Source organism: Lonchura striata, chromosome 7 (assembly GCF_046129695.1).
Source record: "Lonchura striata isolate bLonStr1 chromosome 7, bLonStr1.mat, whole genome shotgun sequence".
NCBI lineage: Eukaryota > Metazoa > Chordata > Aves > Passeriformes > Estrildidae > Lonchura > Lonchura striata.
In genome coordinates this window covers 12,090,336-12,117,936 of record NC_134609.1, presented here as the reverse complement: position 1 = coordinate 12,117,936, position 27,601 = coordinate 12,090,336, and the positions used below count along the sequence as shown (strand labels likewise).

The window sequence follows — 27,601 nt, the reverse complement described above, 5'->3', positions numbered from 1 at the left end:
CTTGAAGTAAATAATAACCTAGATCTCTTCAGGCAATAGCTGGGGAAACCTCAGGCTTCAAGCACTAGAATAATGGGCAGGTCTCTGTCCTACTCTTCAGTCTGAATGCTTGTGACCTTAAAAAATTTGATTTACTTTCCCCCTGCACTTATAGGCAAGAAGTTAAGGCAAATGAATATGCGAGGCAGAGACAGGTAAGATGCTCCTATATGAGCATCTTCAGTTGACAAGTAATATGCAGGTGTACTGAGGCCTGCATCTGACAGAGGCCTCCATCTGGAGGCTATTTCTACTGCCACACACTTCAGAAAGAAATCTCAGGGCTAGAAAGGGACCTGTGAAACTATATCAACTTCCTGTACCTGGAAACAACTCCATTAGTTGCTTTCAGGGAATGAACTGACAATCATTTGTCAGCAGGCTGAACCACTGGAGAAGAACCTGCTAGCAGAGCTTTTTTTACTACAGGAAAAAAAGAATCAAGAAAAGTACTTTCCCAGGAAGTGAAAGAAACAGCAATTTCCTGTGCCACTAAACATGGTGCTCTTGTTTATGTGTCTGAAGGAAATGGGGAAGTTGCCCTGATAGACCTAAAAAAAATCTGTGGTAAGAGACATGTTTCTCTTCTATATTTGACTTTCAGTCTCTTAATCTTCATTCCAGAGGGCTGTGTGTACCCTGGCTAATAAGCTGACAGTTAGGGGATACAGCACCTAATTTGTTTTTGCTGATCAGGGCTGGATAAAGCCAAGAGGTCCACTGTAAGCCAGGGAGTTATATAAGCACAATGCAAACAGCCATCAAGGAGTGGTGCCAGCTGTTCATCTTATATACTCCAACCATTTTACCTTCAACCTGCATTTCCAAGAAGAGGATGAAATAATTCTGCCCTTTCAACTCTTAAGCAGATAGCATTTTCCTGTTCACAATGTCATGAGGCTCAGAAATAGCAGAGTGCAGGAAGGGGCAAAAATCCTATTCATGAACCTCGCCTATTACAGGAAAGGACAATGCATTTTGTTCCCTCAATGACTTCACTGATACATTGTAAAAAAAAATCTTCCTAAGGCAACTGAGCTGCCTTAGCTACCTGACAATGCAAGATCTTCCCAATAAGTCTTCAACTAATAACTCTTCCTTGCAACTTGAACTAATTAGTCCAACAATTGATATCTTCACGGTTTCCCAAAAGCTAGGAATCATAGAATAGTTTGAGTTGGAAAGGACCTTAAAATAATTTTTTTCCAACCCCATCTGTCATGGGCTGGGACACACATCACTAGATCAGGTTGCTCAGAGCCCCATCCAACCTGGCCTTGAACACTATAAGAGATGGGGCCTCCACAACTTCTCTGGGTAACCTGTTCCAGTGCCTCACCACCCTCACAGCAAAGAATTTCTTCCTATTATCTAATCTAAATCTACTCTCTTTCAGCTTGAGGTCATTCCCCCTTGTTCTGTCACTGCATGCTCTTGAAAAAGTTTCTCTCCATGTTTCTTATGGACTCCCTTCAGGTACTGGAAGGCCACAATTAAGTCATCCCAAAGTCTTCTCTTTTGGAGGCTAAAGAATTCCAATTCTCTCTGCCTTGCCTTGTAGAAACTTCATCCCTCTAATGACCTTGGTGTCCCTCCTCTGGACTTGCTCCAGCAGATCCATGTCCTTCCTTTGCTGGGGACCCCAGAGCTGGACACAGACTCCAGTGGGGTCTCACCAGAGTGGACTAGAAGGGGGCAATCACATCCCTTGACTTCCTGCTCCTACTGCTTTTGATGCAGCCCAGGGTGTGAAAGGATATACGAAAGGAAATCTTAGGATAGGAAAGAGATAGTCAAGTCATAAAATCTAAAACTGCTACTATTTTTTCAGTTCTTTTCTGACAGCCCTTAAGAGCAGAATTTTTCAGGAAGCCTGTGTGCTTGCAAAGGGCTCCACTGTCTGTGATCACATAGCTCTTGCCAGCTGTAAGCGTCCATGCTATGGCAATACAGGTGTAGGATACCAGCATTTCTGACTGAAGAACTTTTACAAGGTTTTCATTTTCTGCACTATGCAAGTTTTTTCAGCATTATAAAATGAGAGCAATACACTTGCAAAACCCCAGCATGCTCACAAGCAGCTTTCCTGATTTCTATAGAGGCTCACACAACTACGGGAGAAGAGCTAGTTGAAGAAATACCTTAAAAACAGCACTTAAGCCAAGATCTGAAAAAGAGGGAAAAAACCTTAGGATGGGCTAACATAAAATACATTAATGTATGTTAGCACAGTATAAATACCAAGAATTACTTGGTTTTCTAACTAAACAGATACTAATAGACACATGCAACATACACCAATATGGTAACTGGATATGACACAATCAGTTTTTTGTGCTGTTGTGGGTTTTTTGGGTGTTAGAATGCAGACAGCCTAAATCATCATATCTGAGAGAGAGAAGCCACAAATAAAGGTGCTGCAAGGATATGACAGATGAAGGCATCAGCAAAGATTCCAATAAAAATGGAGTTATGGTCAACCAGACTGTCATGAGGGTGGACTATAGGGCAAAGTGGTACCAGGAGTTCCTGGTACAAAAATAGGCATTTTTAGGTACAGTACACAGTGAGAATTGACACTCTAAATTCATTACTGTCAGTTGGTCTCACACAAGGCCCAGGCCTTGAAATCTCCATTTACTAATTGCATATGATGAAACTGTTTTGCATACATTATTCCCATTTCTCACTTCTAAAGAAATGTTTTCACATATTTCTCATCCAAATTCATCCTTTATTTAGAACCTTATTTTTCAGTGATCATTTCCTTCTCCTCCCCTTTGCTTGGCTAAGTCACCCAGCCCTTCCTCTAGCTTTCACCCTTGGGGTGGCATCCAGGCTCCCTCACTTCCTTCATGACCAAGCGGAAACTTTTTGTATTGAAGGGTGGAGGAAAGATAAAGGAAGGAGAAGGAATAAAGGAAGGACCAGGTCTAATTGGTGTGCTGTGCATAAACCTTGTGTTCTTCATACGACACCACGAGAACTTCTTGATATGTGAAATTTTGTCACTGTTTTTCACACTGAATAACCCTCTATTCCTCACTCCAATGGAATGAAGAACAAAGAGGCTTGGACCTGCAAGTCCAGATCTAGCAGGTGCTCAGAGGTAGTACTGCTGTGTCCAGGGAAGTGAATTTTGCATCCTTATGTCCCTTAGTTCTGCTGTGGAAGCTACTGCAGCACTGGCTGATGAGCTCCTTCTAGCCAAGATGATACATGTAACATTTAAACACATTCCCAACAATAATGGAGAAACTCACATGTCGACAAACTTATCCCCCTGCTAAATGAGCTACCTAATATTTAATATGTTCCATAATCCTAGAAATCACTTAGCCATTACATGTTACAGAGTCTAACTAAATGGTCTAAACCACATCTGCCTGCTACAAAATTTGTAGCATTTAGCAATGACTCTGATCAAAATTTTAGCAGGTCCGAAACAAGTGTTACCAAAAGTCTTACTAATTTTTTCTCTAAATTTAAGTCAAATTCAGGTAGATTGTATTTCATAATTACAAAAAATTAAAATAGGGACAAGGATAAAAATATGTTTGTGAACAATTGACATGAAAAATATTTACAAATCTAATATCATCAAATCATATACAAATATATACAAATATATAATATTTGCATATAAATATACATATATACAAATCTATATCATCAACTACATGCAAAACACAGCATTTAGACTGCCTGTTGGACAACTTCAGATTTGTAGTTTTAATTTTTCACAGCAACTTTTGGCATTATTTTGGAAATCTGGATGCCAAAATTTATTGCCACAAACCTTCACATAAATTAGTGTGAATAAATGACATTAAACATCTGTTTTGAAAACTTATTTTTGTTAACTTTTAAAGTATATATAACAACTGGATTAAAAAAAAAATTCTGTACTTGACATGTGAAAGCCAGTAGGAAAGATATATGTGGAGAATCTTCACTTAAAACTTAGCTGAGATTTGTTCAATTCCTACCCATGAATTAAGACTTTGTTTAGAAAAGGCTGTTCTGAGTCGCTGTGCAGATCTAGCGGGTCATGAATTGGAGAGGAAACGGGTACTGCAAATACCTCAGCACATCCCTTCAGCTGCAAAACTGATCTAGCTGGAAAAGCTCAGGTAGGTGATGGTGTCCATTGACACCTGCAAGTGGGATTAGTCATGGAAGTGCAAAACTGCAGGTGCCACACCTGGCATTTCCAGCATAGCCCATAGAAAGATAGACTGTGTATCTGAATTGTGGCACTCATCCTTCAACATGCCTAGAGCATGGTGATCTGTTAAGTGCAGAAAAAAAGTACAAGGCTTTTGAGAAAATTAGAAGAACTATCTGCCAGTGAAGTAAGTGGGGGAAAGTTGTAATTATCCCTGTCTGGAATCTGGGATGTTGCGGTTAATATCCCTGTTCTCGTCAATAGTTCAGTGAATTTCCCAGTGGCTGCAGCAGTCATGACTTCAGTTTTATATTCCACACTCTAGAAACGCATTTGGACTTTGGCTCAACACTGACTCAGTGGGCAAGGTGCCGCTGACTGAATCACAAATACCACTTCCTGCGGGACTCTTGGTGCCTGTAGTACTGTAGTACTTCCAAGGACTGCTTGGCTGGTTGGCTGAAAATCAGCCTCACAACTTAAGACAATAACATCTCAGAACACAAACAGTTTTTGTAACATTTGTTCAAAATGCACTATTCCATCCCATAGTCTTTGAATGAGGTTACTGAAATGCAGTAACATTTTGTAAGTGCTATAAAATATTTTTTCTTAGGAAGGTAAAACAAGGGGTTTATTTCAAAAAACCCCCATGTCTATCTTTATGTTTCTTTTGCTTTATGTCCTTCTTCAATGGCATGGCAAAGCATTTTGTTATGGATAGAATGAATAACAATTCAAAAGAATGGATATCTTATTGATTAGGGTAATTTTTCCTTATCAGGAAGTCATGACAGCTCAAACTTTCTGAGAGTCAGAGTTCCATATCTTTGGCTGAAAAACACTTTTAGAAAGAGACAAAACCAAAACAAGCACCTCTTAGGTCACTAATATTAGAAATCTTCAATACAAATAAATTACTAGTAGGGAAATTTTACATGGTACTGTTATCAGAAATTGCAGAAATCAACTCATAAAGTCATTGCAAAGTCTCTGGTCAACAGTGCTGATACATTTGCCCTTATGATATGCAAAAGGAAGACAACAGTCTCTTCCTCTTGGTGGTAGACTGCTGGCTGCAAGTAGCCAAATGATTAATTCCTAGTGAGGATCAGTGAGTTTATCATGAGGTCATGCCTGCATGCCAGTCCAAACCACCTCAGCTGTACATGGGACAGCAGAACTGTTTCTGCAACCCTGCCAAGCCTAGGCACTCTCCTACAGTTTTGTGACTCTCCTGATATGATTTCCATTAGCAAAGGTTTTGGCAAGTTGTGCTTAGATGTTTGTCAAGTCCTAGGAATATGCGTGAAATCAGGCTGATTAAGTAAGTAATAGATACTTCTGTTTAGATTTAGCCCAGCTCTAAGCCCAGCTCTTGAGAACTTATTTCAAAGATATCTCACTACTTGCATGTCTACCAAAGTAGCCAATATTTCACATCTTCTTTGATGGGCAGTAAGTCACTTTTCTTTCTGAAAGATATTACTACTCTCAAGCCTCAATTAACTACCAGATTTCTTAAGAAGCTTGTCTGAATGGAGAGTAGTGGAATGAGAAGGCAACTGTATGAGCCTAACCATGAATTGCTAAAACATTCAAATTTCTCTGAGATTTAGTGCTCGAGAAATTAGGACATTTTTTTTGCCTGTAGAGTAACAGCACTGACACCCTATTCCATACCTGAATGAGAAAATTAAGAGCCACTGGGCAAACTCAAAAATTCAAATCAGAAATTCTAAGGTGGGCTACATATGTGGCAGGTACTAAGAGTTGAACCAAATCTTTTGCATTCAATATAATTTTAGCTTATATAGGCAGCCCAAACAGATCACAACATGCCCAATATACCTATATATCTGAAATGGCAGTTTCTAACTATTTACTGTGGAATTTCCCATAATCAAACATTGTGCTGCAAATAATTACCCTGCTGTGAAATACAGGTTTCAGTAGAGATGAGATGACAATCATACTTTACCAGAACTCAGGAGTTCACAGTTTCCTTCAGTCATTCATAGGATCTACCATTCCAGGGCTTTGAAATAAGAGCAACAGATAAGGACACACTCCTATTGTAAATAACCTGTTTTAAAGCAGTGTTTATAAATACTTTTTTATTAAGAGCTAAAAAGAAAACACGATGTTGACTTCCAGCTGCTCAGATTTTTCTTTTTCTAGAAAGACTTCTTTAAAAGAAGTGTTTACCATTGTTTCAAAAGGTAATTTTCATGCCAGGATTAAGAGAACTACCTGTCAAATCAAAGGTTTCTCAGCACTTCTGATGAGTCACAGCTCCTGGGCTCTGCTGGCTCTAATAGCATTGGTCCAATTAACATCTGAAAAAAACTGTCTCATAAATGAGTCGCACCAATGTTTAGGTATCTACTCTTATTTTCACATCATGAAATTGCTGTAAATGTCCATGTCATTTGTTAACAACCAAAACATAGCTTATACTATTTCTCTTGTCTTTTGAATTGGCAATAATACATACATATGTAGCAGAGCTTATACTTCTATTCTAATAGTTTAATAAGGTTTTTGTGAAGATACTAAAGGTAAAGTTTGCCATTGCCTAGTCTGAAGTTACTTACACAAATTGTTTCAATTTTAAGTACTTGATATATGCTTGCACAGACTTGAATATCACATGCTCAGACTGTGGTTTTCTTATGTTCCTTAAATGATTGTGTCTTTCCACTTTAGTATTTTGGGTTTGGTTTTTTTTTTTTGTTTTTTGGGTTTTTTTTAGGAATCAGTCTCACAGCTAGAGAGAAAATGTCATACATGCCTACATAAGTTAATGCATAGAAACACAGAGGTCTAAGTGTGCCAAATTATCTTCCTCTAGAACTGAGAGCTGTGAAACTGTAACTGGCCAGCACTGTCAGTTTAATGAACCTCACTTTGAGGAATGATCTCATGTTAATGTGATGACATGCTTTGGGGTCAAAGGAAACACCTCTGCCTGGCACTGAATATTATTGTGGAGTCACCTACTAATATATCACCATGCCATGAAAGACAAGATAAATACCTTTTTCATTATTAACCACACAGGGGGAAGAATGAAAGGCAGAGGAATAGCAATTAATCACCTAAAACTATCTGAAGCAAGTGACCTAGTAGCCTACATTACCTTTATTGGAATTTAGTGAAAATCATCACTCTTACCAACTTAATTTCTGTATGTATCAAACTTAGGCATGGTAACTTAAAAAAAAAAAAAAAGTTGCTTGACCTGGTTCAGAATGCCTAAAGTAGGTATTTGATGTCCTCATGTCCCATGAGAGCATCCTAGAAACATTAAACAGGTCCTTTGGTATATTTGTAGAATCATTGTATTCAGTGCCTGCACTAGAAACACCCATATAGAAACAAGGCATATGAAGTTATCTTCTAAGAGCAGGAGCTTGACAAAGGAGCCAGCAGTAGCAGTACTCACTTTTTGCAGTTACCCTGAAAGGAAAGATTTGGAATCCAGGCTCTTGTCAGTCTAAGGCATAGATTTCTAGCTTTTGTGAAAAGGGTGGTCTAGGGCAAGAGTCAATCTCCATGTTTATCTGATGAGACTTTGCAGAGGGAGAAACAGATCTGAGGCCCAAGAGACAAATGAATAACCAAGTAGCTTTCAAAAAAAGCTGTTCCATTGGAACATATGTTCTACAGTGGGCTTTTTCTATAATTTGGTGGATACAAGAAAACAGTAATGAGTTATTACAGGCCAAATGCTGACCCCTGTTAGAGTAGTATAAAGATGCTATGGAGCAATTGAGCTTATAAACATGTGTTTCAGAAGAGAGTTCGTGTCTCTGGTATAGTAGGTATTTTGGACTTATTCCATTGAAATGAACAGAAAATGAGGATCTACCAAAGCTATTTTCCTTTTAAATAATATTCAGTGCAGCTCAAGGTGCTTTTAAGTAATATTCAGTACAGCATAATACAGTAGCCTAGGATTTGTCCTAACATTCCTTACACCCACTGAGTAATGCTTATTCATAGAAGTAGTTCCATATAATGAATTGTATTACACAGACTATGTTAGAAATTTCCATTTCTCTCAGGGGGATTCACATGGGCTACAAAAGCTTTCCTATTGGATGTTGAATGAATGTTCATCACCAGGTGCCATGAGGGAAAATCCAGTTCTTTCCTACGCTAAGTCTTACCTTAACAATATCCCACTGCATACTTACAACTCCTTCACATGGTGATCTCCTTCAAGCTTACCAAATACAAAATTAACAGTAGATTTTCTCCTCCAGCTCTGGTTTAGGCTTCCTACAATCTTATTTTGTCCTTTCCATGGAATTCAAATGATTCTCACAGAACTGCTCAGAGGCAGAGTCCTTGTTTTTCTGAGCTTGGGAAGCTTCCTTTACACATCACTGGCAATATTCCACCATTCTCTTCTTCACTTAATCTCTTCATACACTTCTAACACAACATTTTTTACACTGAAATGGCTCTCTTATGGTTTAATATTTTTTTCACTTGGAAACACAAACTAATTTGCCATATCTATGTGGGTGATGTTACATCTCTAATGTAAACCTTCTGTAAATGCTGTCAAAGAGCAAATTCAAACATCTCTCTGGTATTACCTTTTCATAAGACCTTTTGTAAGATCTAACTCAGTTATAACAGAGCTCCATCTTTCTTAGTCATTATGGGTTCAAAAGAACCATCGTCCACTTCTCTGGCTGTCATTGAAAGCAATGTAACTTTTCTGCTTGACAGAAGTCTTGAAAATTGCAATTATGTTTTTCTTTTAGGCACTCAGACAAGCTCCTGCAAAGGTGCCTCTCGTAGAATTCTCTTTGATCAAGTCATCCTGTATCTTATGCCTGTTTTACACTGAGTCAACTATACATAATTTGTTTTTCTGTCACAGCACCCCACGACTTATGCCCTCTAGGCCTATCCTCTCACACTCATCCTCTGGATGCTGAGTCCTCCTGAATAACTCATGTGGCCAACCTACATTGTCCACATAGTAGTTTTGCTAATATTATGTCCATGGATAAGCATCTTTCAACATTTTGCAGCATCTTTCAACTTCTATTTCTGACAATAACAATTTTTTCTTACTCTTCTCCCTGCAAGTGACGTTCAACACTGCCTCTTCCCCCATCTCCCCACTTCCCTCCCTACCTTTCTGATCATGACTACAATAGTACCAGCCTGCAGCCCAAGATGCTGAGCCTCACAGATTTATTAGTATGGAGTGTGCTCCACCTTGCCTTAATCTCCCCTGTAAAGGATGGTCTGCCTCACTGCTGGTCCATAGGAAGAAGCGAGCATACTCCTGACACCTTTTGGGGAACAATGGGAAGACACACTCCAAAAACTCCACATGATGGAAACTTTGTTGTATCTCACTTTGAGACATTTTGGTAAAAACCACACATGTTTCAGAAGAAATAGAACATTGTAATTTCCAACTGTTCTAACCAATCATAGAATGGCATAAGTAGTGAGTAGGGCCAAGAAAAGGCCTTGGAGACAGAGGGGAGAGGCAGAAAGTATTTCTGTTTTCTGGCAGGAGTATTCCTGCTGGTACTGATGATTGGTCACTCTATGCCAGAACCTCCCTCTGGAAGACTTTGCACAAAGAAAAAACAGGCCTATTTTGCAAACAAAATATATTTTTTAAAGTTTTCTTTTTCTATTTGGCTTATGATATATGAGAAGGCTCTGCAATCTCCCTTTTTCTTTTTTTTTTTTTTGTGATTTTTTTTGTCCACCTCATTCGTCCATAAAATCTGTGACTGCTATAGACAGGATAAGGGGAGTAAACACAGCTTTCTTTAGAGATGTATTTGCTTAAAGCTTATAAACTTGAAACAACAATCAGCAAACAAAGATTAGGGAAAATTGCACAGTGTCCATACTAGAAATAAGTTACAGGAAGTGAACTAAAAAAAAAGGAAGAATGCAGCCAAAACATCCACAGGAGTGGTGGTGGGGGGAAGATAAGTACTATTATTAGAGCACCCGATATGCACACAATTATTACCCAAGAGTACCCAAGTTAATTCTGTTTCTCCTTTCTTCTCAGCAGTTTCTTTATAAGTTTATGCAGAAGAATGCAGTTATTCAACAGCACCCAGGAAGCAACTTTTTTTTTCTCCTTAAAACTCTTTATCCTCTGAATTGTTCAACAGCTCCTCACTTGTAAGTCCATTGAGACTGCCTGACACACCAGGCAGTACTGTTTTATGGGCTCTCTACAATTTTTCTGCATTTAGTAACCTTTTCCTTCAACTATAAATTCACAGAGCTGCCATTTTGCCTCCAGAGCTTCTTCAGAACAGTCCATTACTAATGTCATTAATGTCAAGACATAAGAGTAATTTTTCCTGTATCTTGTATTTATTTAGATAATTAATGCTTTAGAGGGAGTGGAATCCTAAATGATCTTCCCAGGCAGCCTTTCACAGAGATGAACAGTGCCAGTTTTCTCTCTGGGGCTGTATTGCACAGGGGATTTAGAGTATGCTCCTTCCTTGGATACACCATCACTAGGACACAGCTTGCAGAGGTCAATCCCCAGAATCTGCTTTCTTCCAAGATTTTAGCAAATCTTTTTTCTCCAGAAATATGCTAACTGGCATGCTTTCAGTTTGTTTGGTTTCCTGTGGAATGTGCATCCGATTGACTGACGCACTTCAGAAATAATAGTCCAAAATCAGCTGTTTCTGTAAATCTCCAATGTTGGATTTCAATGTGCTATTCCAGACCAGTAAATGGTAGGGTAGAAAAAGGATTCCTTTGAAAAATATTCTACTTCAGGATTTAAGATCACCAAATGTAGCACAACTGAATCCCTAAAAATCCTTGTTTGTTTTCTGCCTTCTACTTTCAGACTCAGAAATCTTTTTTGTCTTTCCCCCAGTGCTATCAGCATTTTGATTTCAACTAAAACAGGCCTAGACTTATACACAAACATTTATTTATGATCTGGATGCAAGATCTGTAGCTCAACTAATCTTTAAATTGCAGATATTAGCTGTCTCAAATGAGTAATTTGATCAAATGTCAAAGTGATTGCTGATTTTCATAATAAATGAATTTTCATAAATGCTAAATGAGATACAAAGCATAGTTTAAAAGCAGGTGCACATCAAGCTGATGAAGAAACCCTTAGATGTGATCATTGCTGTTCTGAAAAATATCCGTATCCGGACAGCTCACAGAAACAACAGATCATTGTATACAAGCAGAAGAACGCTCTCGTGGCAGCTGCTCCCCACGCATGAGCGCAGGAGGCCGGTGGCGGGGATTTCACAAGTGCTCAAGGTGACACTGCCTCAGCTCAGAGATAAAGCCTGGCCCTCGCTGCCTGCAAAGCCACAAGCAGTGCCCACAGGCATGCGAGAGAGCCCAGTGGCTCTCAAGTGAGAATGCTCTGCCACTTCTGTGCACACAGATAACAGAGATAAGAGGAAAGCAGTAGGCAGCAAGGAAAAGGAAAGAAAAATTAAATAAAGAAACCTGAGTAGCTGAATTGTACCTAAAGGAAATGATATCACCACTTGCTTCAGATTCCAACCACAAACAACTGACAAGTAATCAAGAGTCATTAAAGTACAAGAATTTTTATGAATCACATTCAACTTAAAATCAGCTACTCTGGAAATTCCTGGGACTCATACAAACAGTAATTTAAGAAAATAAGATTAAAGAGTGAGCTTAATATTTTTAACTCTATGAATAGTGATAATGTAACATTTGAAATCTATTTGTTTACATTTCAAAATCTAATGGTTTATTCAGTAATTCCAGTTATTATCTCAAGAGTTGGAAGTAAACTGATTAAAAAATTTAACTTGGATAACATCAGAGAGAGAATACAAAATGTTTTACTGTAAAAGTACCCACATTTTTCAAGATGAAGACAAAATAATCTAAATCAACTTTATACTGGAAAATTTCCCTTAAACTTGTAGCACACTTTCTGACTGACTTAAAATCCTTTCTAACCTAATTCCAAAGTGACTGTAACCAAACACAGTTTGAGTTTGAAGCTACACTCCAATACGCAAAGCAATGGTAAATATAGATATGTTCTTTAAATTCTATACCCATAGATGAGGCTACTTGATTCAATGACAAACTAATTTCTTTAACAAAACTGACAACAACAAGCTATTATTGTTATAGAGGTGACAAGTCACGTCAATCTTTTGGCATGACTTCTAGGTGTTTTCTTAACTTTTGTATTCTTAATCACTGAGCAAATACTCACTGTGTGGTTTAACCCTGCTCTTTCATTTGAGATGACAGAGGTTTAAGCACACATAACTGCTTTTATGCAAATTTAAACTTTTCCATTCATAATGTACCATGAGTAGAGAGGACTTGAAATTCACGTTGGCAAAGCACACGTTTTACTAGTCAAAGGACTAATTCTGACGTTACTTATATTGGATATAAACCAGAACATGCACTACATGACCACAAGACTTCAGGCAATATAAAGCCTCAGGCCTAAATTTTCCTTGTTGAACAGCACGTCTGTAGCAGTTCTTGCTACTAATATTTATAGGGTTATTTAATTCCCTGAAAGTTCTAGCTTTTTGGGGTTTACTGACAGACCACAAGAGTCAATGCATGCTAGATGGTATTTCTCTTGAGTTTTAATATTTTATCATCAGCTGTGAAAATGAACACTGTAACCAATAATACCTCCACCCCAGCAACTTCTGCAGAACAATGCAAACCTCACAATCTCTTTCAGTACACCACCATGAGATAAAACCTCTGTATTTCTCTGAGGGTCAGTGTTCTCATCTAGGTGGAATGGAATGTTATCTTTCCTAAATTTGCTAAGTCAGGCTGGCTGATTAGTCTGAAACATTCAAGTTACTTCAACAATAAATTAAAAGAATCAGCAAAATTTTTATTTGAAACTGAAAACTAAAACACAACATCACAGTAACCCGAGAACTGCCTGGCTGTGGGTCTGATACTACTTGCTCTTCAGGGTTAGATCCACTGCATCTGACTTCTATTTTAGAGAAGTGCTATATAACTGCAGACTCAAATCACATTAGGAGCTCATAATAGGTATATACATTTTCTTTACTCTGTGATATAATCCAGGTGCAAATAAAGCCCTATTATTAACAGCCCTGACTACAAAAATGAGCAAATGGCTTGAGATTTTGTGAGTAATTTTTTCTCATGTAGTTGCTGTATTCCTACTAAGCAGGTAAAGTACCTTCTACAAGGTCACTCTAACACTTCCTTTACCACCTCTTTTTCTTCAGAAGTCTTTCCTCCTTCCATCCCGCCTACACCTCTGCCTAATTTTGGTAAAAGACCAAAGTGATGAAACCACGGACATGTAAAAGGAAAAGGAAATTAACTGTGGAAAGGACAATGTGGCTCTCAAAATACAAAACTTGTTCACGAGTCTGTACAAGTGTTTCAAGTCTCATGACTTCTCATAATCAATATCGACTGAGCAAGTAAGTTCCACTTGCACTGATAGTCTTGCAGTAGGCATTTAACTGTATTCACTATTCTTCCCAAACAACTATGCTTTTGAGTTATAAAGACCTGCTTTTCCTCTGTCCTATCACAGTCTTGTCCTGGACAGAAGACATGGCCTGTAACCAGGCCCTTCTAAATTCTTGAGACATGCAATAAGGAATAAATGCTGACCCTGAAGCTACCAAAAATCCCTTGGTAGCAGAACCGGTCCTGTTTCATCCCTCCCACTCCCTGAGCATGTGCATTTCCCATTTGTGCTGGCAGATCCAGCTTTGAGGTCAGAGAGAGGACATGGCAGAAGTGCCATGCTACAGATTTTCCAAGGTCTCTGCCTTAAGGCAGAGCACATGACAAGGTTCCAAGGATTTATTTTACCTGAAACTTCATTTCAGCTCTTGTTGTGCCAGCCATCAGCCAGCTCAGTGAAGCTAGGCACTGGAAATTATCTCATGCATCCCTGCTTCCCTAGGTGTCATTTAAATGCTCACAGAGATAATGTAATGCAGCTGTGAGGTTACTTGGAACACCAAAACAAACTTATTTGCAGCCAGCTTGAATATCTTTCTACTAAACCACATTTTCAGTTCAGTGCAGTCCAGTGCCAACTATAACTCATTTACCTATCTAGGTCATACAAATATTTAGACCAAAGGAATTTGAGAGCTTTAAAGCAGCACTACAAACACATCAGAATTTCTGATCCATAGCTGTCACCAGTCTGCTTGAAAGACAGTGACACCACAGCCCAAGTCACTTCTCCTTCTAGAGGGGCCTTCTAGATATACTTAAGAAGTGCATTTCAGTAAAACTCAATATATGACAGATAGCAGAAGAAGTGAGATTTGAATTTTGCTGTATCTTGTGTTAGAATGAAGACAACAAAAGTTTTTGGTTCTGGCATCTGGAAAACAAGTATGAACCTGCAGGTTTTAGGGAGAAAATTAGGAACAGGGGACATCTGCACAGCTTGGTCAAAGGTTCAGGGAGAGGATAACTGATCACACTTCTCAGGAAACAAAAATATCAAGGAGGAAACACAGTTGCTCTAGGTTTTTTTCCCAGAAGGAGAGTCTGAGGAAGGCCTAGAGAGTCTTCCTTGGGAGCATGGAGGAGGAAGGAGAGGTGCTGCCCAAGCCTGGGGAGCCCTTCTTCTTCCTGCATCCAGGCTTTTCCCTGCTCTCCCTGCTGAATCAAACTATGACCTATTTGTTAATTTATTATGTGTAAGGTTGGTGTATTAAAATTAATTGAGTAAATGTTAAAGACTGCTTTTAAAATCTGGATTATTTCCCCTCTTCAGAATTAATTCCTTAGGATAAATTTAGTTGATGGCCACTCCTCTGAAATAAAGAGTGCCATGGGGATTCTGCTCTTATTCTTTATGCACTGTTTCTTAAAGGGTCGAATTAGTTGTGATGTTGATCTATTAAGTCACCACAGAATGTGAGACAAGTTTCTCTCCTGAAATTCAGAAAAGCTCATTCCTTACCTATGTTCAGTTATGGACTTCTAGCTTGAGCTGTTTCTCTTGACTCAGTTCCTGCCATTCAGTGAACTCTGTGTGCTTTCTGCAGACATGAGATCTCTTCTGATGTGAGCCTGAAGATCTGAACGGAAAGGAACAGAGAATGTAACAAGATAGGACCTTAAAAAAGGTATGGTTATACCATAGATAGAAAATGGGGAGGGAAGAAGATTCACACCAGTTGTTACACGGCAAACAGAGAAAGGTAGTCTCCTTAAGATCTGCATTGTCAAATTATGAAAACATTTCTCTACAGGTCAACTACTTCTCTGACCTGACCTCTAAAGAAACTGCTTTTCCTCAGCTACACAGCCTCTGGAGACCTACCTCACCTTAGTCACCCTCACTACCTGAAGCTAAACCCTATGAATACACTCACAAATATTATGTACTGGTTTGCTGTTATTCACTGCATTGCTATAACATTGCAGCATAATATGAACAAAATCACATTTAACTGGGCCAGGAAAGACTAGCTATTGTGCTGGTTCTGCATTCTTAGACATCTGTCATTTCAAATCTCCATCCTCATCTCATGAAATGAACGCTTTGAATACTTCTTTGGGAGGCAGAAATTATAAGGAAACCATGACCACTTTCTCACGAGCAGAAGATTGCTCAGGGCCAAGGGAGCATAAATAATTTGGAGGAGATGAGTTTAGCACCCGCAGTAAGCCCCTAATCTGTGTCCTAACAGATTCCAGCTGGCATGAGAACTGCGCCGTATTCGCCTCGATGTCCTGTGTTTCAGCTGCAGACAGATCTCTGAAAACACACCCAGTGTTTCAAGAGCACATTTTGACCCAATACTCCCTCCCAGCGGGCTGTGTTTTACCCACACCTGAACGAGTTTAATCCTCTGTTAATTAAAAAATCATTTGTGTTTCTCTCATTATGGGTAACACCATATGAATAAAATACACCACATTTGCTTGTGCTCCCAGGCACGTTTCATAATCATTCCGTGTTTATTGCTAATGTATGTATACATACATGTTACCACTGTTATCATTCTGACATGTCTCCAGGCATGTTTCTAGTCATTCCTTTCATAGCTCTCACTCACGTTTCTCTTTTGCTTTTATAAATGTCCCTAATGAATTGCTGACTGCCGCGGGGAAGCCAAGGAGCCCCTTCCAGAAATCTTACCCCGAACAAAGCTGTGTACTCGCCCTGACTGTACTCCCCTTCCCCGAAACTAGAAAGCAGCATAAAAAAATTTCCTCCTTGAGTCACGGCGCCGCTCGGTGAGCAGCGCGCCGGAGCGCCGAGCGGCGGCGGCCCCGCCCCGGGCCGGCCTTTATAGAGCCCGCGCCGCGCTGCGCCAGCCCCGCTGCAGCTCCGCCGCCGCTGCAGCTCCGCCAGCTCGCACCGCCGCCGGTAAGTGCCGCGTCCTTCACCCCAGTCGGCAGCTCAGGCGCCAGTGCCGCGTCTAAATAGATCGGGGTGAAGCGATTGCTCTTAAAATTACATTGAAATTCAAAAAGGAAAAAAAGCTGCCGCGATGTAGTATCGCGGCTGCGGGGAAGGTCAGTTCTAGTTGCCATAGTCTGTCAGAATTTTTAAAGGAATCAGCAGTACTGCTGTTTGTGCTGTGGAGGCTGGGCCTGAGAAAGTAACTATAGGAGCAAAGAGTAAATTGCTTTCATTGCTGCCAAATATGCTAAAAATAATTGTCATAATAATGTTTAAGGGAACTATAGCTGCTGAAATTTCATCTGAATCTGAAAAGCATACACAGCCAAGTACCTGATGTATGATTTGCTTTCTTGCATTATGATACCTGCTTACCAGCAAAGGTTGCATCTGCATTAGCATTTTAATTTGTGTAGTGTCTATTTTCCAAATGAATCTACTGATCTTCTCTATACACTATGTTTTAGTCTACACCACTGTGCATGTGAACTTAACATGTGTTAGGAGTGTTCAGTAATGAGCTATAGAGTACTTGCACTCTATTTCTTCCAAATAAAGTAAAACTAGAAGGTGCAATCCACATATCAGCAGACATTCAGTCTGCAGGACCAAACTGGAATTAGTCCAGTGTAGAACTCTGAAGCAGGTACAGTGTGGAGCAGGTCTTTAGCACTAGCTCAGTTCCATACATCCTCTTCTACTGCATTGCTTTTTTTGCTAATGTAAATATAGCTGAGAGTCATCTTTTAAAAATCAAGTTGTACAGTTTTCTAAAAGTGAGAATGCTTTAAAAAAAATAATCCCATGACTTGCATTGCAATTTAAGAAGAGAAAAAGACATATGGGACTTTATTGTACCCCCATTGTTCTTACAAGATAATTATTTGCCATTGGAAAGATTGCTATACATGCTTGGCTACAAGATCCAGCTGCATATAAGAAATCAAGACAGAATATGTTGTAAACCTCTAATACTGAAAATAAGTGAGGCAACATCACCAGCAGATTTTTAAGAGTTGGCAGTGGTCAGAGGCACTTGGTCAGGTGGCCAGGTTTACCTAAGTGCTGAGCCTCAATATGCAGCTGATAACTACAGAGGTACTAAAAAACGGAGCCTTCTCTTTCACCCCCTGAAGCTGCCTGCTCAGTGCTTTCCTTGAAGGTGGCAATGGCCAGATAGATAGGTACAAACAGTTGGATAGCAGCTAAATGCATCTGCCAATTTCCAACTTTTAGTCCATACTGCTAAAATGGAGTATGGATTTTTTACAAATTCTCTTTCCCTGCTTCAATTACACTCTTAAAAAATTCTGGTTGTATTGCTGCCTGTACAAAAAAAGCGTCAAAGTATAACCTCTAATTTAATATATGGAAATAACAAGCAGCTATCCTGCTGCAAGTAAAAGCTTAATTCTTCATCAGTTGTCTTGTAATTTATTCTGAAACAGAAGCAAGAAAGCTGACACTGCAGGCTACAGCATGACATGAAATTCCTCTTTTATTTTCAGAATCAAAGAATACCGATAGAAGAAGAACAAAGGGAGAAGTTAACTAACAACATGAAGCTACTCATCTTCCTCACAGTAACCTTGGGTACACTTGTCACGGGACTAGAGTCTGTAAGTTTTAAGTATCTCAAAAACCTAATCTTATTTAATGGAGAAAGGTATAGCCAGCCTGCAAAGCAGAGGCAAAACCTTGAAGGACAGAACAACAATCCATTGTTGAATAAAATTTTTTGCTTTCATTCTATGGCACAAATGTGAAGTACCAAAGTCACCAAAACAATAGGGGCAATTGATGGATGTTGCATCTTTGCTGCACTGCTTGGTGGAGAGGGTGAACTTTCCTTCCCTGTTTTAGGGACAGTGATGATTAAGAGCTGCTTATGTTCTTACAGCACAAATAATTGCAATATTACCTGATGCAGTGGCACAGTTCAGTGGGGTTTTTCTGATCCTGGTTTTTTTGGGGTTTTCTTTGTGGCTTTTCTTTGCATGACATGGGATTTGTTTTCCTTCCTCATTCAGCTTTGCTTAATTAGACCTCCACTTCTCATTCATATCCAGATTTCACAGAGCATATTCAGCAGGTAGCTACATGCAAAAAACTAAACTGTTGAAGATATGCAGTAGGGAAAGGATGATCAAACCACGTAAAAGGAACTGCCTCCTTAAAAATCCTTTTTTTTTCTTTTCCTATAGATTTATAGCTGGAAATACTACAAGCTATATAAACGCAGATCAGAACACAAGGGTAAGCATCTGCCTGTTCTATTTGAACCTAAAAGGAACTTATTATCCTGTACTCATACAAGAAGACCCTTAATGATACTGAAACACCCTAAAACTTAGTTTTTAATTACATTTCACCTCTGCACTCATATGTTTTGCCTATAATTAGTGATGTCTTTTACTTACAGAATGCCTTTGTTTGAATGGTGGAAGATGCATTAGCTATTACCTCTTTAGTGGAATTACTCGTTGCATATGTCCAGATGGATACACTGGGATTCACTGTGAACTAGGTAGAGTATCTGTCTTCCTTAATGCTAACTAAATTGACTGGAAAGGTCTAAAAGATAGTCAAAGAATTAATATGAAATGGCAAGTGAAAACATTACTCAGAAACATGACTGGATAGCCTTTAGCAGTTTATGCTAACAGACTAAATGAGGAGAAGCAAGTAAATGTTGATGCAAAATCAGGATCTCTAATTTTTTTGTCCCTGCCTCCTCACTAAGGTTGCCTACCTCAAACTTATTTTTAGTTTGGGGTGGAAAAAATGAACTAGTTTGTGGGTGGTCAGAAGCAGACAAACTTATTAGGTTGTGAACTTCACTTCAACTGTTAAATAATTAATATGCATGCTTTAAAGTGTAAGATACTCAATGCTCAAAATCCATACAGAGCAAATTTAATAACAGTATCTAGTCAGTGTGGATTTTGCACCTGTTTTTGCATGTAATGCAAGAACTTTTTTCCTCATTAGAAGGATTTGTCCATGTCTGTCATAGAACAATTATAAACAAGAGTATGCTGCTAATAAAGTATTTATTTTCTCAGACACTGACAGCACATGCTATACTGAAAATGGGGAGGACTACAGAGGGATGGCAACAGAAGACAAATGTTTGCCATGGAACTTACCCTCACTAATCAGGAGGGGTCATTACCATGCTTACTCAGAGAGTGCTTTGCAGCTTGGGCTGGGCAAACACAGCTACTGCAGGTAAGAAAAGCATCACTGTTCTTGTGATACTTCCATTATCATAGCCCCAGAGATGCTTCACTGAGAAACATGTTTTTAAAAATAACATTACAGAGCTGAATTATTGACTAAAAGTATTTGGAATGTGAATTTCTTAAGCATTATTTTCCCTGGCATATCTTGCAAGAGAATATTTTGTTTTTTCCAGATGACTTGAATTTTAAAATACTATGAATTCTTAAAACTGCCCTTATGAAAAGAGCTCTTTTTATCTTTTAGAAACCCAAATGGAAGGAGCAGACCTTGGTGTTACACCAAAAGGGGATCTGCCATTCAAGAAACACCTTGCAACATAGAGAAGTGTGGTAAGTAATATTAGTTTCAACACAATTGGGGGTTTTGTTTGGTTTTTTAAAATTTTATTTTTAATAGCACAAGTTTGGAGTTTTTGTAAGAACATCTGAATAAAATCTTCCCTTTCACAGGGCCTACATGTGGTCAAAGGAGCATCAGCAAGAACTTCAAGATTGTTGGTGGAAGGCAGGCAGAGGTTGAGTCTCAGCCTTGGATAGCTGGCATCTTCCAAACTGTGAGGGGCATGGATCACTTCCTGTGTGGGGGCAGCCTCATTGACCCGTGCTGGGTGCTCACAGCAGCACACTGTTTCCACACTCCGTAAGTTTACAATTCCATGGACCTCTTATTTGATGCTTTCTTCAACTGATTTCTTGGTGTGATGCTCCCTGGGCAACCCTTTGGAATATGCACCACAGTAAGAATGTTCCTTTGATTGAACAAGAGCACTAAAAGAAACATTAAGCCTCTGGAAGCCTGCATCTAGCAGAATGAACAAGCAAGATGTGGACAGTTGGGTGGGGGATGCATTTTAAACAATTCAGTGTATATTGGTGCCAGGATTTCATTTTTACCTCAGCCCTTCCCCAAACCTAATAATTGTACTGATGATGAGCTGTGTAATACATCTGTAGGTGTTTGTTGTTGACTTTTCTATGGAAAGCTGATCTTTTTGGCATCTGTACGGGGTTCTTAAGGCCAACGCCTTTCATTAGTAGCAACTAGTTAGGCATGTTTCAAAATGTCTGAATATCCATCTTAATCCCTTCAAATGGAAAATTAAGATGCTTTTTTTCAGAATATTGGATCAACTTTCAAAGCAGACTAAAGTTTACTTTTTCTTATCAGCATTAAAATAAATATGAAACAGAACTGAGACTAGATATCAGTTGTTGACCTTACTCAGATATCAGTGGTCTTCATCAATCTCTCTATTCTTACTAAGGTCAAGAAGACCAATAAACAAATCTATCTACAAAGTGTTCCTTGGAAAGTCCATGCTGAATGTTACTGATGATAAAGAACAAGTATTCATAGTTGACGAGATCATCTCTCACCCTGACTTCACAGATGACACAGGTGGCAATGAGAATGATATTGGTAAGTGTTGTCTTGATAAAAGCCTTTAACACACTGGGGTAGGTGAAGGCTGCATAATTGTGGCATACATCTAAAAGACCAGAACCAGAGATGGGAAGAAGGGGAACAGGAACAGCCTGAAAACTACGCCTGTGCTGACAGTTTTTGCACTTGTATAAGTTTTGTTTGTGATACATATCAGATGCATTACCTGGCAGGCAGTCTCTGGACCTGTGAAGACATGGCTTTTCCATAAGCACTGGTGGCAGCATTGCATTTCTGCCATTTCATTATGTGTCTAAAGATCAGACTGTATGTATAGTAAAATATGAAAAAATGCATGCACAGTAGGTTCATCATATAGCATGAGAATGCCATATCAGCCACCTCATTAGCTGAAGGGTATCCTGAATTAATTCAGACTTTTATGGAAGTCTGGGTTTCACTAGCCTATTCCTAAAGCAACCATGTCAGAGATGGGTTTTTGCAACTTGAACAGAACAGACTTGTCACTCTTATACTTGACACTTAGAATTCTACCACCTCTTCCAGATTCCTGCTGCTTCTAAAGTAAAGAAAATCCAAGAATATCTGTGTAAGCCATTCAGGATAGTGGGTATCAACCTCTACAGCCAGTGAGAAAGTTGATCTTTGAGACATCCAAAGATACTCTTGTGGATTATCTTTGCCTGAGCTATCAGCCCCTATCCTTTGAGGAAACAAGTTCAAGTGGGAACATTTGTCAATTTTAGTGTTGGGAAACTAATGTTTGTTATTATTAAGTAATGACTCATTCCAAAAGCAATGAGGGGAGCCTTGTGTAACCAGAACTAAATATAATTGTAACTATTCCAATTAACTGTACCAAGCACTGCTATTGTCAGAACTTGAGGGGAAAAACTTGCTTTACAAAGTTAACTGTATCTTTTCTGATTTGGTTCATAGCTTTGGTAAGGATAAAGACAACTTCTGGACAGTGTGCAGTAGAATCCAAGTACGTCAGAACAGTCTGCTTGCCAGAGAGGAACCTTTACTTAAAAGAGAATACTCACTGTGAAATAGCTGGCTATGGAAAACAAGATTTTTGTGAGTAAATTACTTCTCTTCCCGAAGTTAGTCTTCCACAATGGTGGGAATGTGATGATTTTTACACCACTATCTGTGAAGTATTAAAAAAGGATTCCTCTCTATTGTATGCATTCCATATGCATCTCATGAAGATGACCTTTGCTATCAGCTTCTCTAGTTGTTTGGCATTTCCTATCTGATGCTTCTCTCTCTCATCAACCATACAAAGTAAGGCAATTTTGTAAACCACAATTTTTATGGTTTCTGATGTGATGAGCAGCAGAAAAAATTAAAGGTGTGTGGGAGGATTAGCAAAGGATTGCATTTGTCCAGAATTTCCATCAAAAATTATCAAACTTTCCCTTTAAAGCCTAAAACTTTATCTTTTGCATTTGGATCATTTGTTTTTCTCTTTAAAACTTATTTATGAACAGTAAAAGCAAACTAATACTGCATAAGGTGGAAGTAAGAACCTCAATGGAAAATTTGAATGGCTGTGTTAATTGCAGAAATTGTTATGGGTGGTTTCTTGCTTTTTGTTTCTTGGAGGGTGAAAATAATGGAATACTTTTTTTTGTGCAGATGACATCTTCTATGCTCAAAGACTGATGTCAGCCACTGTGAACTTAATATCACAGAGAAAATGCAAATATGAATACTACGACAATATTAGAGTTACTGACAACATGGTCTGTGCTGGGGATCCCGCATGGCAGATTGATGCCTGCAAGGTAAAATTGGTTTGATTTATTTTCTAAATAATTTCAAATGCACGTACACTACTATATGGATCAGCTGGCAGCATCTTGTAATTCTATTAGTCACGAGAGTCTCTAATGTAACTAGAAATTACTATATTAAGTGGAGTTGACCTGTTGTGTGGCCAAAAATCTGGAATGAAATTGGAACCCAGGTTATACCCCCTCCAGGACCTTTTTTGGAGGTGCAAGAAGTGCAGTATCTTAGCTACTGTTTTTCCTTAAGGCCTTATTTTCAATCTATTCAAGCAATAGCTGATAGATATCCATCAGAGCTATACTAGCAACTATTCTAATCTCAGTTTGCATATTAACTATAGCTTTGCAAGGCTAGATTACAGGGCACACTGAGTTCCTCCAGGTTCCTCAAAATGGGATTTATTTCCCTGCACCTTACTGGGCAGAGTGACCATAGGAGCCTCTGAAAAGAACAAGCATCCTCAAGTGTAAAAGTACTTTATGGACAGGGAGACAATTCTGTGATAACGAATAGGGCACGTTGGCCTTGACCTTGAATCACTAATCTAGTATCAGTGCTTGTAAACTTAGGATGGGGATGGAGGATTGTTTTCCAAGGTAACAATTCTCCTGGTATCCTGGGGGAACTAGAGGCCTCCTCAGCTTTACAGACTGTTCAAGTCACAGCAGATGCCAAACCAATGTTCTCAAAGATCAAAGCTTTAGCTCAAAGGTCTTTACTAGCTTGCTTATCTCTAAACAGTCATAGGCTCCATCTGCAGAAAATGACCTAACACGTTCTTTTTCTGTTGTCAGGGAGATTCCGGTGGCCCCATGGTCTGTGAGCACAATGGCAGGATGATGGTTTATGGGATTGTCAGCTGGGGAGATGGCTGTGCAAAGGAAAACAAACCTGGTGTTTATACCAGAGTTACTCAGTACCTTAACTGGATTGATACTAGCATGAATGGGCTAGCTGCCAAAAGTCGTTTTCTTCCTGAACCAAAGTGACTTATTTTTGACAGCTGGACTGAAATGAACAAAATTATGCCTATACTGACACCGGGACAGTGAAGACCTGAATGCCATGAGCGGCTTTCATTTTGAATGCTTGTGTGGTCAGTCACATCAGTGTTCCTGAAGCATGAGGCAGAGAGAGGGTTGATGTATTATCTTACTACTCTGAAATACCTGGAAACCACTCAGTGGGAAGCTAAAATATTTAACATTTAAATGAGTATTCCCATGCATGATACTATGCATAGCTAGTTAGCTGTCTACTTCATTTATGAACCAGCATTTTCTCTGGAAATATTGATACAGTTTCAACTTACTTAAGTACTCATTTTATACCTGACCTGAGTCCAAAATCTCCCCTCATTGTACTGAATAATACTGTCTCAAGTCCCACAAACCTAGCCTGTTAAGACCAGTACTGAGAATGTGATCAGGCTTGGCATCAAAAAGTTGGGGGCAAAAAAGTAGTAGCTGAGTCAGCATTACAAACTCTTAATGTATTTCACTTAAGAACTGTGCTGCAAAAAGGCAAATGGGAAACTTGCTGGACTTCCAGGTGACATGTGAAGGTGTCTGTGTTCCCTGGAAAGTCTGATTATGTCTCTACATGTACCTCTGCACCCTGGAGAAGATTTAAGGACTTGGCATTAGTTGAATGCTGCAGCATCAAAAGTCAGAAATTTATTTCGATTCATTTAACTGATATTATATGGAAGTTTTTTTTTTTTTCTATAAGACTTATTCTGGGTTTATTTTTAAACTTATTGTTTTGTAGATTTGTATTATTTGTCTGAGGGCTGGAACCTCAATCTTTATTTAAATTATTTTTACTGTGTTTAACTTATTGTTTGTATTATGGATGTTAAATATCATTAAAAAAACTTCTTCTTATGTGTTTGTTTCTCCTCTCTGGAAAATAGAAGGGTGACTCAAAAGAGAATTGTCATTATTAAGTTCTAATCTGACTGTAATCTTCCTTAGTAAAACATAAATATTTGAACTTTCTGATTAGTGAAGGATTTGACATGCATAAGATAAATTCTCTTTTTCCAAAAAGCTCATGGGTGTTTGTGAAAAGGCTACTACAGCTGTTGCTTCATGTGGTCTGGGTATATCAACCTTGCACACTGGTGATGGAATGATAGGAAGAAGAACCTTGATGAAGTCTGGTCCTTGAGACTGAAGACTGAACTAGGTAACATCTCCACTCTTTGCAGTGCTGTTATTGTGGTCATGTGTCCTCAGACTTCAGTCCCTTTCTATAAAAGGGGTGGGACAGTACTTCCCTTTTCCCACAGATCTGCCTGGCTCTGAGCTGTCAGGAGCGAGAGTTGACAGCTGTGTGACAGTACTGTGACTAATGCCCTGACAGCCCAGTGGTGGACAGAGACACCAAGCACTACTGAAACATGAAATGATTACTGACAGTGCTTGATTGCAAACTGTTAGGCAATACAACTCGTAGTTGGGATCTGCAAATTTATGAGCAGAGTTTACCACTGTGTGTGGTAGAGTTATCTGGGGTAAGTTTGTGGACTCCTGATTCAAGTTTGTGCAGGGAGTTGGTTACAGCTGCATTCTTTCTGGAGCTAGAAAGAGAGATGGGAGACTGGGGACTGTGAGAAGAAAAGCACCTCTTCACCGCTTCTTTTGACAGTAACTACCAGGATGACTTGACCAGTCCTGTCAAAGAATGCTCCATGCCCAAAGTAAGCAATGACAATACAGTTTTAGACAAAAAATATACTAGGTTTTAAGCATGTCTTTTGTCATGCTACAAATTTCTTACTTCAGTATTTGATTGTAAAGGTAGAGAATAAAAATACCTTAATGGATTTTCATTGCTATGAACAGCACATTTATCATCAATTCCTCTAGGCTTTTTCTATGCAGAGATATAACTTAAGTTTCAACTTATTTCTATCACTGTAAATATAAGTAAGAATGAAAAAGGAGTGAAAAATAAAACATGCATTTAGGACTCCTTCAGCCTGAAGTCTAGGCGAAGTATAAATAAAGATAGGATCTTGAAGGCAGAGAGCATTTAGATGCTGATTGGGTGTGCATCTTTTTTGTTCTTTAGTTTCTATTGGATAAGTTAATTAAACAAAAAATTAAATTCTTAGACAAACATACATTATACATACACCTCTCCTCTGGCTGTTACCATTTTATATAGCCTATTTCAATGTTCTTTGCATAATTTTGGCCCCACAGCTACAGTATCAGCTGCCTGGCTAGTTATAAGAGCCTAGAGAAACAAAGGGCAAAGATGAGAGCACAGTTTTGCAAAGCTTCCTCTTCCTGCAATAGAATCCACAGGAAATATTCTCTGTCCATGTTACAGAGAGTAAGCAGATGTTGATCCAGGTTGAGGTGCTGGTGAAAATGGAAACGGCCCAGAGAACTGTACACACAGGCTAGCAAACCTGCAGAATGACAAGAGCATGACCAGAGAGAGAATGGTTTTGGGAGATATTAGGTATCTGCTGGGTACAAACATAATGCAAGACAAAATTTGGTATCATAAAGCTACTCTTAGTTAATATGGTTCATTGCCTTCAGGTATTTGCTGGGACTAGAGAGGAACAGGAGTCCAACAAGTATTTAGACTAAACAGCTCAGAGGTGGGCATCAGCCCAAGTGAAGAGACCATGCTCTCGGAAGCCTTAGAAGCATGACTAACATGATCTCAAAGTTCCTACTTATCTTCAATCCTTCCACAGAAGACACACATCAAATAAAGAGGAAAAAGCACTATCTGATGTGTCCAGAGCACTAGGAAGCTTGTTTAACCTGTCAACTCTTAGAAGGAAGTGATCCATCCTGAATGAACAGACCACTTGACCTTATATAGCTGAAGCTTTCTACATGGAAGTGAAACTAAAATCTGACTCAAACCACCTAAAAATAAAATCTGTTTAAAAAAAACCCAAAAGGATGAGGTAATGCAACACATCATCACCTATTTGTTATACCACTTCCATGTGGAATTGTATGCATGAGAGTATTTTGCTTGTGCATATTGAAACCTGAACTAAAAACTCAACACGACTATTTGGTCACTAAGCCTTTGGCTCACTTTTGACACCTAACCACAGCTCTTGTTTTAGGCCTAACGAGTACAGAATTTATCCATAAAAAGAAAATCAAATATTTCTGCATCCATCAGTCTTGTAATTTCAAGTTTCAGATATCTCCATCTCAAGCTGAAGTAAAAAAAGTGACATATTTGAAACACTACATATTCATTGAATAAAAAATCTGGGTTCAAACTTGGTTTGGCATAACTCTTCTAAACCCACCACATCTCATGCAATATACAAGTGGGCAATCTGATCAGAATTTGGGTTGTGCTGTTTAACCTTTTGGCAAGTGAATGAAATGGAACTATGAGAAGTGGAAACATGCATTTGAAGGAACAAGGACTATATACCTAATGAACAGCAAAATGAGATGCAGAAGTCAAGCATGAAAATGCATGCAGACCCACTATGTACT

The 27,601-nt window shown here is 38.9% G+C and overlaps 1 protein-coding gene and 1 long non-coding RNA gene across 3 annotated transcripts in view; one reads left to right on the top strand and one right to left on the bottom strand.

Moving 5' to 3' along the window:
- The window catches only part of LOC110480774 (uncharacterized), a 55,853-nt gene extending 39,366 nt beyond the window's left edge, over positions 1-16,487 (bottom strand). The window contains exons 1-2 of the long non-coding RNA XR_002467157.2: positions 16,389-16,487; positions 15,204-15,321 (exon numbers count right to left, since the gene is read on the bottom strand). This is a non-coding gene — a long non-coding RNA (uncharacterized LOC110480774). The remainder of the gene's footprint in view (positions 1-15,203; positions 15,322-16,388) is intronic.
- Positions 16,488-16,576: 89 nt separating this feature from the next.
- On the top strand, positions 16,577-24,135 carry PLAU (plasminogen activator, urokinase). 2 transcript variants are annotated; one of them, XM_021549006.3, is made up of 11 exons: positions 16,577-16,619; positions 18,164-18,274; positions 18,860-18,911; positions 19,078-19,182; positions 19,721-19,886; positions 20,145-20,230; positions 20,351-20,540; positions 21,166-21,320; positions 22,245-22,385; positions 22,950-23,098; positions 23,900-24,135. In XM_021549006.3, exons 2-11 carry the CDS (start codon positions 18,215-18,217, stop codon positions 24,092-24,094), a joined length of 1,299 nt encoding a protein of 432 aa, XP_021404681.2. In that variant the 5' UTR covers positions 16,577-16,619; positions 18,164-18,214; the 3' UTR covers positions 24,095-24,135. The 2 variants fall into 2 exon arrangements, with proteins under 2 accessions (XP_021404681.2, XP_021404674.2); XM_021548999.3 differs by lacking the exon at positions 16,577-16,619 and having other exon boundaries at positions 18,097-18,274.
- Positions 24,136-27,601: the final 3,466 nt, after the last annotated feature.